Source organism: Nematolebias whitei, chromosome 13 (genome assembly GCF_014905685.2).
Source record: "Nematolebias whitei isolate Nwh7 chromosome 13, NemWhi1, whole genome shotgun sequence".
NCBI lineage: Eukaryota > Metazoa > Chordata > Actinopteri > Cyprinodontiformes > Rivulidae > Nematolebias > Nematolebias whitei.
This window is the reverse complement of record NC_056510.1, coordinates 27175660-27187747: the sequence shown is the minus strand read 5'-3', so window position 1 is coordinate 27187747 and position 12088 is coordinate 27175660. Positions and strand designations below refer to the sequence as shown.

The 12088-nt window shown below is 42.9% G+C and overlaps 1 protein-coding gene across 1 annotated transcript in view; it reads right to left on the bottom strand.

The window, feature by feature from the left end:
* The window catches only part of arhgef7a (Rho guanine nucleotide exchange factor (GEF) 7a), a 40629-nt gene extending 28939 nt beyond the window's left edge, over positions 1–11690 (bottom strand). The window contains exon 1 of the mRNA XM_037686196.1: positions 11422–11690. Within this exon, the coding sequence (XP_037542124.1) occupies positions 11422–11586 (165 nt within the window). The 5' untranslated portion in view covers positions 11587–11690. The remainder of the gene's footprint in view (positions 1–11421) is intronic.
* Between the last annotated feature and the right edge of the window lie 398 nt (positions 11691–12088).

Sequence of the window (12088 nt, the reverse complement as noted above, 5' to 3'; positions counted from 1 at the left end):
ACATACAGTGCTGACATTGTGATGACATTATTATTATTATTATTAAATAAAGATCTAAGATATAAGGTCGTTTTAATACCCGGTAGACTCAGATCAATTGGGGACCAAAATTCGGAACATTTGTTTACGTTTTCAGCTGGTGCTGTTTGCATTCACACTGAACTGAGTCAATCGAGCCAACCTGTTCCCCCCATCGCCTGTTGTGGCTCTGCACCAAGAACTACTGAAGGAAACAACACGAAAACCTCTGAAGAAGACACTGAGCGCAACTTCTTGTTGTGTTGTGCTGAACTGAAACCGAATTGCTATTGCATAAAAAGGACACCAGTGGGCGGTCTAAGACCGTATGTTTAAAAGATGCTCTAGTGACGGAGGAAGAAAGGAAAGTGAAAGTGAAAAGTAAAATGGAGAACTGAAGCTGATTCATGTGTCTGTTTATTTCCCCTTAATTCAATCTTGCAACACTACAACACTTCTGGAATTAAAAGCTAAAATGGAGTGGCGTCAAATTTTAGCAGTTTTAGGATTTTTGTCTGTGGCTCATGTGCCAAACAAACATTTTTCAACACTGGACTCATCATGAGCGGAAGATGAGGCAGAAGACCATGGAGAATGTTGTTTTTCACACAAGGCGTCTGAGACGGCTCCATATGAGGTAAGAGAAATGCGCGTTTGTTTTGGTTGTATTTACACAGAATGCCCTGCGCTGTAGTCCACTTCCTGGAGCGGTCTCCAGTCCGCTTGCATTCACACTGCATTCGAACTGCGCTACAGTTCACTTCAACCGAACCGAGACCTAGGTAGGTAAGCGGACCAGTTTGCTTTTTTGGTCCACATCAGAGTTACAGTGCACATTCACACCTCCCCAAATGAACCGGACTTTCTAGGCAAACGGACTAGAGTTCGATTAAAACAAATTAAACAGGGCTGGTGTGATTGCACCCTAAGATATACGCTAAATGAACGCCAACGGTACGCTAAAAGATCTAAGATATACGCCAAACACTAATAATGTAAAACAATATGGTGTAATAACAGCAGCCAAACATGAGTCTGTGGTAAGCAGATGGGTATAAATGAATACAGCAGCATGAGATAGTCAGCAGCATAAGATCAGCAGCATGGATAATCAGTAGCACAGATAAGTTACATATCACCAATTAAAGTGGCATTACAGTTTGTTTGTTTTTTCTTACAGTAATTATCCTGGTTAGGGATTCATGAGTCTAACAGCTTCAGAGTAGAAGCTGTTCCTCAGTTTAGTGGTTCTACACTTAATGCTCCTCAACCTTCTGCCTGAGGGGAGCGGGGCAAAAAGTGTGTGTGCTGGGTGAGTGGGGTCCTTCATGATGCAGGTGGCCCTCTTCCTGCATCTGGAGATGTCCATGACCTTGTCCATGACCGTCTGAATTTTTTTCAACAGATATACCATAGATTTGTATCTACTTGCGCTAATGGTGTTCTTTAAAAAAAAAAAAAAAAAAGAAGAAGAAGAGTAAAATCAGGGATTTAAAAATCTTGGCATCCTTGGTGTTTACATCACAGATAAAGAATGTGCCTACATGAATCTGAGGTAAAAGTTCTGCTTCCTCTGTGCTTCTCTGTATGGGAAAGCAGCAATTCTTATTGATCTTGTTTATTTTTTGTTATCATTGCATGACTTTTTTTTAACGCCAACTGGTATTTTAGCTTATCACGCCATACACACAGTAAGCAGTAAGTGTTTTTATTCAATATATCATCAATGTTATGAGCTTTGATGCGGCTTTCCTGGCGTTGTCTTTGCCTAGTATGTGCATTGTGAAGCATGTTTCTTATATTTGGGGTGGCTGAGTTGTTAGAGCAATCGTTCTCCAATGCAAGAGTTGGAGGTTCGATTCCACCAGCAGTCACATGCCGAACTGTCCCTGGGCAAGACACTGAACCCCCCATTGCCTCCAGTGTGTGACCCATCGGTGTATGAACGTGATAAAACACTGATTTTTCATTGTATAGATCTAGTAGAGTGCTGTATGAATGGGTAAATGAGGCACAGATTGTGTTGTAAAGTGCTTTGAGTATCTTGATAAGATAGAAAGGTGCTATATAAGTACAGTCCATTTATATTTCTAACAACATGATGTTGTAAAATTTGATATTTTTCATTACCAAAAAAAAAAACTCAGGAACCAGACATCCAAGATTAAACATTGATTAGTAAACAGTAAAATTTTCAAATAAACAAGAAATATATGTCAACAATGCAAAGACTCTGTAAGCAAAGATCTCCCCAGGACATTAACATCAGAGCTCACAACATCAGTGATTCAATTCAAACAGTGGTGGGCACATTTCTGCTAATCTGCTAATAGCTAATAGTAGAATATTTTTTTATTTATGTTGTAAACCATCCATTCATTATCTTTACACAGTTCTTCCTTTTTGGGTCATGGGGGTCACTGGTGCCCATATCCAGCAGTCGCTGTGCGAATGGTGGGGTACATCCTGGACAGGTCACAAGTCTATCACAGGGACACATAGAGACAAACGAGACAAACAACCATTCACTTGCTCACTCACACCTAGAGACAATTTAGAGTTAGATGGTTTAGCATTGGCAACGCTAATTTTTTAGTTAGTGGAAAATGGGTTCATGAAGCTAACTTTTTGGTTAGTTGTGCCCACCACTGTATTCAAACAACCCTAATGTGGGCAGTTGTGACTGAGTGGTTAGAGCAGTCGTCCTCCAATGCGAGAGTTGGGGGTTCGAATCCACCAGCAGTCATATGCTAAAGTGTCCCTGGGCAAGACGCTGAACCCCCTCATAGCCTCTGATGTGTGTCCCATCAGTGTATGAATGTGATCTGGAAGCTGCAGCAGAGGCGTTCCAGCGGGCAGAAGAGGAAGTGCTGCTCCCAACTTAAAAGGAGAGGATGCCGGGCGGGGGTTATGGTGAGGCTACGAGCTAACGCTAAATCCGGAAAACTCCCGAAGCCGTCTCTCTTTCTGTCGAATGTCCGCTCGTTGGACAACAAGATGGATTTACTTCGTCTGAGAGCGGACGCCTCAGAAGAGATGAAGAAGTGTGCGGTGCTTTGCCTCACAGAAACGTGGATTACAAGCGAAATGCCGGATACAGTCTTCCAGCTGGATGACAGACTTTGTTCGAGCGGACCGCTGCAGCGAGCTAACGGGGAAATCACGGGGAGGCGGAGTGTGCATTTATGTGAGTAAAAGTTGGTGCACGAACTGTACTGTTGTAAATAGCTCATGCTCGAAGGCTTTGGAGCAACTGCAACAGTGAAATGTTGGCCACAAATGTTGGCCCTGCAAGTTCACAGTGACTTTCATCACAGTTATTTACATTCCTCCGGACGGTAATGCTAATGATGCCTTACAAGAACTTCATGATATAATCAGCTCTTTGCAGAACAAACACCCTGAGGCTCTCTACGTTGTAGCCAGAGACTTCAATCACGTGAATCTAAAGGATTGTCTCCCAAGCTTTTATCAGCATGTGGCAATTCTAACACGTAGGAACAACACACTGGACCGTGTTTACACAAACATAAAAGATGCATGCAAAGCCGAACCCCGCCCCCACCTAGGACTGTCAGACCACATCTCAATCTTCCTGGCTCCTGCTTACATGCCCCCCGCTGAGACGCTCCAGACCGATACAAAAGAAAGTTAAACGTTGGATCCAGGACAGTGGCCCCATACTGAGAGATTGTTTTGATCGAACAGACTGGCCGATTTTCAGAGAAGCTGCTGAAAATGGAGGATCGCTTGATATGGACCAATATGCATCCTCAGTTCTGGGTTACATTAGTACATGTACTGACACCATCTCCACTATCAGATATGTTAAAGCTACCCAAACAGAAAACCTTGGCTAAATGCAGAGGTGTGCACCCTGCTGGAAGCCAGGAACACTGCCTTCAGGTCTGGAAACTCAGAGGAGCTGAGTAGGACAAGGACAGAGCTGGTTGCTGGTATTAAGAAGGCCAGGGCCATATTTGCACAGAGGATCAAGGGTCAATTCATCTCACAAGACCCTCGGAGCATGTGGAGGGGCACTAAGTGCATAAATAAAGGAAGGAGTGAAAGACCCAAAGACCCATCTCTGCCTGATGCCCTCAACAAGTTCTATGCATGCTTTGAAGACCCGAAAAGACCACCCAGCACCAGACTCACCTCACCACTGGACGAAGAGCTTCTCAACGTGACCTCAGCTGAAGTAAGGAGTACTTTCAGGAGGATTAATCCGCACAAGGCAACAGGCCCAGACAACATCCCCAGAAAAGTGTTGAAATAATGTGCCGATCAGCTGTGCGAGGTGCTGGCAGACATCTTTAACACCTTACTTACCCTGGAGACAGCTCCCACCTGCCTGAAGACTGCCACCATCATCCCAGTCCCAAAAAGCTCTACAGTGACTGGTCTGAATGACTATCGGCCAGTGGCCCTCACCCTGATAGTCGATAAATGCTTCGAAAAACTGGTCATGACACATCAAAACAACCATCAACATCAACCAGGACCCTCATCAGTATGCATACCGTGAGAACCGATAAAAAGAGGATGCCATCTCCTCTGTGGTCCACACTGCGCTCAACCACCTGGAGCAGAAAAACTCTTACGTCCGTATGCTCTTTGTGGACTTCACATCCGCCTTCAACACCATGATCCCCCAAACCCTGATGGACAAACTATTCACACTAGGACTAAGCCCCTCCATTTGCAACTGGGTACTAGACTTCTTAACAAAGAGACCACAGTTAGTGAGGATCCACAACTTCTCCTCCTCCACCATAACCCTCAGCACTGGCTCTCCCCAGGGATGTGTGTTGAGCCCCCTCCTGTTTACTCTGCTCACATATGATTGTGCACTTACCCATCCAGGCTGTCACATTGTAAAGTTTGCAGATAATACAGCGGTGGTGGGATGCATCACAAACAATGATGAGTCCAGCTACAGGCAAGAGGTGGAACACCTGGAGAGCTGGTGCAAAGAGAATAACCTTCACATCAATGTGAAGAAGACAAAGGAGATGATTGTGGACTTCAGAAGGAACAAAAACACCTACACCCTCCTGAACATAAGAGGATCTGCGGTGGAAGTGGTCTCCAGCTACAAGTACTTGGGTGTACACATGAATGACAACCTCAGCTGGAGCAACAACACCACCAGCCTGATCAAGAAAGCTCATCAGAGACTCTACTTCCTCAGACGGCTGAGACGAGCTGGTCTGGGAAGCTCAGTCCTCACCTCCTTCTACAGGTGTGCAGTGGAGAGCATCCTGTGCTCCAGCATCAACGTGTGGCATGGAGGCTGCACAGCTGCAGAAAGAAAAGCTTTGCAGAGAGTGGTGAAGGCTGCACAGAAGTCTGTTGGAGTCAGTCTCCCCACCATCACAGACATTTACACCTCCAAATGCAGGAAGAGAGCCACCTGCATCATGAAGGACCCCACTCACCCAGCACACACACTTTTTGCCCCACTCCCCTCCAGAAGGAGTTTGAGGAGCATTAAGTGTAGAACCACTAGACTGAGGAACAGCTTCTACCCTGAGGCTGTTAGACTCATGAATCTCTAACCAGAATAATCACTGTGAAAAAATAATATCATGTTGCTGCTGATCTGTTTCATGTCGCTGCTGATCTGTTTCAATGTTGATGTGTTCGTGCGTGCTCATCTCCTTACACAGACTCATGTTCATGTTTGTGCTGATGTTCGACATAATGTTTTTATGCTATTAGTGCTTAGTGTATATTTAGTTGATGTTTTTCTTAGTTCATATCTTAGATGTTATCATTGTTTTTCTTTTACATTTTATTGTTGGATGTAACTGAGACCCTGTGCACATATTTTCGCTCCACCACATGTACCACATGAGATGCGAATGACAATAAAGAATCTCTGACTCTGATCTAAAGCACTGATTAGTCTCTTTAGAATGATTTGTTCAATTAGCTTTGTAGAGATCTAGTAGAGTGCTGTGTGGATGGGTAAATGAGGACACAGATAGTAGGTAAAGCTCTTTGAGTTTCTTGAAATAAGATAGAAAGGCGCTATATAAGTACTGTCAATTTACCATTTTAATGCACTGATGACTAGAGAAGAACTTAAAAAACTGCTAGTTGTCAAAGGTTTTAGTCCAATAATAAAGAATAAATAAATAGGAGCACTGTTTTAAGCCTGAAGCTGATGTCTACCTCCAATTTATAGTATATATAGAGGTCTTGGTTGGCACACACTCATAAGTAATGATTCACTTATCCCCTTAAGTATAGATTATTTTATTTTTCATTACAAATTTCTCTCAGTTAATTTCAGCACATAATCAAAATTTTACAGCAACAACCTCAGTATAAGGTGAGTCAAAAACACAATAAAGTGATAGGTTAATGTGGAAAGGTGCTTTCATATGGCTAACCAGGTGTCGGCTATTTGAAGGTATATAGATGATGAAAAGAAACAAGCGTTCGAGTTGCCTGTTAAACTGTTTTTCATCCTAAGAGCACCAATTAATGTCCTTAATATTTGAATCTACTTCCAAGTTTGTCCAAATTAATCCAATCGCACAAAAACATATTTACTAACTTCAAAAAGTTACCCATAATTAAAGAGAAGAATGCCAGAAGTCACTGGGAGAGAGGATACATTTATGTATTTTTCGCTGTATGAGTCACAGGGTTTTTTTGTGTGCATAATTTGCATGCCCTGAGACTTATATGCCGAAGCGACATATTTATGGATTTTTTTTCCATATTTATTAACCATTTTTTAGCTGAGATATGACCGTTTTCATTCATTCTGACTGAAAATTTGAGCACTACCACTTTCAGCCACTAGATGGCAGCAGAGTAGTAAGGCATGCCGTTGTATCATGTAATAGGTAAAAGTGGCTATTAATGGCACAATCAGCCTGCCACCGTCGTCTGCCTGGAGCAACCAAATCAGCTTCATTTCGCTGCGCTACGCTGGCAAAATGCAGCTGATTTGACCATTAAAGTGAATTTATTAAGTAAAAGTTTAACTGAGACACATCTTTACTATAATTTCGAGCAAACAAATAATTGTTTTTAAGTGTTAATCTTGTTAAATTCTTGTTAAAGTCCTCCTGTGCATGCTCCTGTGGCCGTCATTTGACAGCCAATCGATTTTTGGCACAACACCGGCCCACATTTCCAGGTTGTCAGTTGTCACATGAAACAAACGCGACACGTCAGCGGTGACGCATAATAGATGTGACGTATACGACAAAGCAACATATTTATGGATTTTTCCACTTTATTAGACAAATTTGGACTGATGCGACTTATAGGGCAGTGCGATATGTACGGCGGAAAATACGTTACATCAAAAATTTCAGGGTGCTAACATATTACACACAAACATTCACTTGGTCCCAAAGTATGTTGGTAGGGAATAAACATTAATGTTATCACCCACATATATGATATATATTTTACCTACAATAAATACCTGCCGCACAAATTGCTTTATTTATATGTAGTAACATCTGCTTAATTAAACCCTCATTAGCAAAACCCTGACTGACTGACAAGAAAAAGTGAGATTTTCTGCTGCTTCAATTCTCTGTCAGTATGTTTTTTCACAATCGTTGGACTTTGGGCATGCTAACGTACCTACAGCTCTTTCAAATCATTTATGAGATTTTAATTTCCAGATAAATGCAGTTGTTTTGGTAATATTGCTCCTTCTTGCTCTCTTCCAATCTGTCCAGGTACATTTTAGAAGATTTGCTGAGCTCATCTGATTGTTCTAGTCACCAACAACGTTGTAAAAAGAAGAGTATTTTTGCTAAAGTAACTGAACACCACTTTGTTTAACTCTACAATTACTTCCACAATGGCAGCACATTTGGGACTGTTGGAATTTGATGATGTTAATGAAAATTTTCCATAGAGTCCATTCATGATATTTATTGTAATGTTAGTAATTTGATTAAAAGTGGGGGCTTTTTATTTTGATTCATCACAAACAATTGTCACATGCTGCGCAAATCCTTAATGGGAGAACTACCCATGGTTTGTAGTTAGTATTAATGAGGAAGCTGGTCAAGTCCAAGAAGACAATAAAACTCGACTTTTCAGAGGAAAAGTTTTTAACACTATTTAACATTCTCTTGAGGTCTTGACTGTTGGCCCTTCAATCTATCTCTCCCTTATATTTGCAAATCATTGAGAGAAATCAGCCAAGTCAAATATCTGGCTCCCAAAGATCGACTATTTGCTCATATGGCACAGAGATTACAATCAATTGATCAATTTCAAACACTTCTGATCCCGACTTGTTGTGCATATGAAGCACACCAGTCTACAAAAGCCATTTATTCTAATCAACCTCTCTATATTAAGACCAAAAATATGCCAAATGATGTCAGGGAGAAAATAGTGGGTTTGCACCAGGATGGACTGATTTAATAACCCATCTTGTCAGGACAAGACTCAGCTGTGTACCTCAAGAATAAGAGACACTTTGAGGGTCAGAGAAGCCTGATGGTTGTGGGATGGGCATTTATATCAGGTCAAGTCGACATTTTTTATAAAGCACATTTAAAACAGCAACTGTTACCAAAGTGCTCAAATGTCTTCTCAAACCAGAAACAAACTATTTAAACAGAGGAGGTCTCAGGATTTCAGCTTTTAAAAACTTACAATGGCTCATTACGCCCGACATTTTACTCTAACTCACATTTTCATGCATCTCTCTTGTGACGCAAACAAAGACCCTAACGACCCTCCGGTGGGAAGGGAGTGAGTTTAATCTGTAGGCAAATCTAGCTTGCACATCGGAGCATCTCAGGCAGAAATCTCTCAAAATTTGAAATGAGTTGAACTGAGAAAGCTCCCTGAAAGGTAAGCGAAATGTCTTCAACCACAGAATATAAGTCCAGTTGCTTTTTTTAGAGAGGGAAGAAGTATAATCAGTTTTAAAAGAAGCTTTGCATTGCCTTTTGTATCTGAAACAATAGCTACAATTAACTGTTTTCCAACTAAAATGTACCATACTTAAAAAAATATTAAAAATGATGATGTAAAATGGCTGCATCCTGAAGTAATTTACACATTTGAACAACCACTAACCATTATTATTCATTTTTTTCATTTAGCCTTTATTTATCCAGGTTAGTCTCATTGAGCCATGAGAACTCATTTGCAAGAGAGACCTGTTTTTTAGGGAGCACATGGTGGGGGTTAAGGGCCTTGCTCATGGGCCCAGAGTGGGGCGAATGAGGGTGGGGGCAAGTGTGGGTGTTTCACCTACCCCACCCACAATTTTGATGTTGTCGGGGCCGGGGCGTGAACCGGCGATCTTCGGATCACAAGCCCACCTCTCTAACCTCTGCGCCACCACTCCCCATAATTCAGTTTGGTTTGTTTAAATAGCATCTATTTACAACAAACTTCCTCTCGGAGCACTATACAAGCCCAAATCTTATCGAATTACATGCATTCCAATTCAGTTTAGAACAGAACTGGATTCAAATCCAATCAGTTCAGTCCAGTTATTACAATCAGAACCAGTGTATGGCAAAATATCAAAATGTAAAAAATGGACCATGAAACCATCTTGAGCAAGACCAAGGCGATGGTGGAAAGAAACAACTCCGTTTAACAGGAACATAAAATGAACACACACCCCACCACACACAAACACACATACCGAATTTTTTGCCGTATAAATTGCACCTTTTTGCATAAATTTGCAAGTCCTGCGACTTATACACCAAAGCGACTAATATACGTTTTTTACCCACATTTATAATCTAATTTTTGGCTGAGATCTGACGATTTCATTCATTCTGACATGAAAAATATTAAACACTACCATTTGCAGTCACTAGAGGGCCCTCGAGCAATGTGGCAAGCCAAGTGTCTCATTAATTGGTAAAAGTGGCTATTAATGAGACACTTGGCTTGCCATACAGCCACCTTCGTCTCACTCCGGAACTCCTGGAGCAAACGTCAAATCAGCTGCATCTGGCCACCCAGGCGAAATGCAGCTGATTTGACCATTAAAGTGAATTTATTAAGAAAACGTTTGACTGACACATACATTTACTATTATGTTGAGCAAACAAATAATAGTTTTTAAGTGTTAATCTTATTAAATTCTTGTTAAAGTCCTCCCGCGTCCCTATTTGGGCAGCCGATCAATTTTTGCAACAGGGCCGAGCGCAAATCGTGGCAGTGGCAGCCTTAGTGGCACTTCCAGTGGAAGGTGTCACGCTGCATCCGGCTTCAGTGACACCTGCCACCGGAATCGTGGCACCTGCCACCTGAATCGTGGCACCTGCCACCTGAATCGTAGCACCTGCCACCGGAATCGTAGCACCTGCCACCTGAATCGTGGCACCTGCCACCTGAATCGTAGCACCTGCCACCTGAATCGTGGCACCTGCCACCTGAATCGTGGCACCTGCCACCGGAATCGTGGCACCTGCCACCGGAATCGTGGCACCTGCCACCGGAAACGTGACACCTGCCACCGGAAGTGCCACTAAGGCTGCCACTGCCACGATTTGCACTCGCTGTCTCTCAATTTTTGGCACAACACCGGTACGTTTCCGGGTTGTCAGCAGTGAGTGACACATAATAGATGCGACTTATACAGTGGAAAATATAGTATATATATATTTTTTCTTCTTCAATGCACTTTCCCTGTTTTGTGAAACTATGTGTCTTGGTTTTGTCCCTGAAACAATTACCGGTATCTGCATTAGTATGGAAAATGAATTCATCTAACGCCAGTTTCTCTTGTATGCAAAAGAATGGGGAAACATGCACAGAACTATTGAAATAGGTTAGTTCCTTCTCCAAGGAGATAAAGGTATATTCGAGCTTATATTTTTTCAATCATTGCCTCTGCACTGTTTCTTTAAAAATGGAGCCTTTGCTGCCAATGGCTAATCTTCAGAGAACAGATAGCCTCTCATCCCTGGCCTATATGAGTGTAACCGACATGCAAAACATGGATTATAGCTGAAAGCAGCCGCTTCAGATGTAAAAGCAGCGTTCACCATTCAGACCTGCACTGAAAGCATCAAGGCGTTCATGAGGGCCTGAAGGGATTATTATTATTATTACTATTATTATTATTCCAAACACATAAATCTGATTATTAGAGAGGATTGGGATCAATACAGGGCCTTTTTTTTTTCTTCATGCAGGGAACATATGTTCTAGCATAGTGCTGCTACTGGAGACAATAACAAGAGCTGCGGTGACCTACAAAAGAAATTGTCTCATGGATCAGTGGACAAAAAGAGAGGCCGGACAACAGACCGCGTCCGAGTCGCGGATGTGGACAGCAGCGCGCACAGACGCGCAGACGGCTCGCTGATGCAGAGCAGGGCTGGTGTGTGTGCGCGCGTGTGTGTGTATGGGAGGGGGGTGTTTTGCTCTTACTTTCTCTGTGGAGCCCGGGCTGAGCCGCTCCAGCAGTCTGCACAACACCACCCCGTCTTTCAGGGAGCTCTGCAGGAAAGCCTCCGGGTCCGAGATGCTCTTCTTCGGCGACTCCAGCACCCCGAGCGTGATCAACCATGTCACCGTCTGTTCCGCCGAATTCATCCTCAACAAAGAGCCTGCGCCTGCTGTTTCCTTTTTTAAGCGCGGGGGTATCTTTCTAACACCGCCCTGGTTAGGCTGTCATTTGCGCCTTAGGAGATAAACATCATTAATCCTCCACCCCAATAAAAAAAGATGCAGTAGGTGAGAGAGAGGGGGACTGCGGGAAAACCTCCAGTACCTCAGCTGGATGATGGTGAGGAGCAGATGATGGAAATTCGGCGTCTTGTCCCCTTCCTTGAATGCTCATCTGCTTCCAGCCCGTCTATAACCTGGAAATCTGTCAAATGCGCGTCGCTGTGGTGCGTTCACTGGACTGCAAACATGCGCATCGCAGCCGCCTCTCATCCATTGGCTGACATCACAGCAGAGGGACAAGCCAGTCCAACCAGTTCATGGTCCACCTCAGCTTGGCGTGAATAAAGAAGGCTTTTAGTGCACGTGCAGCTTTGCATCTCATCGAACCTCTGTCCTTTTCCAGCTGTGAGTTTTATCACATTCAAAA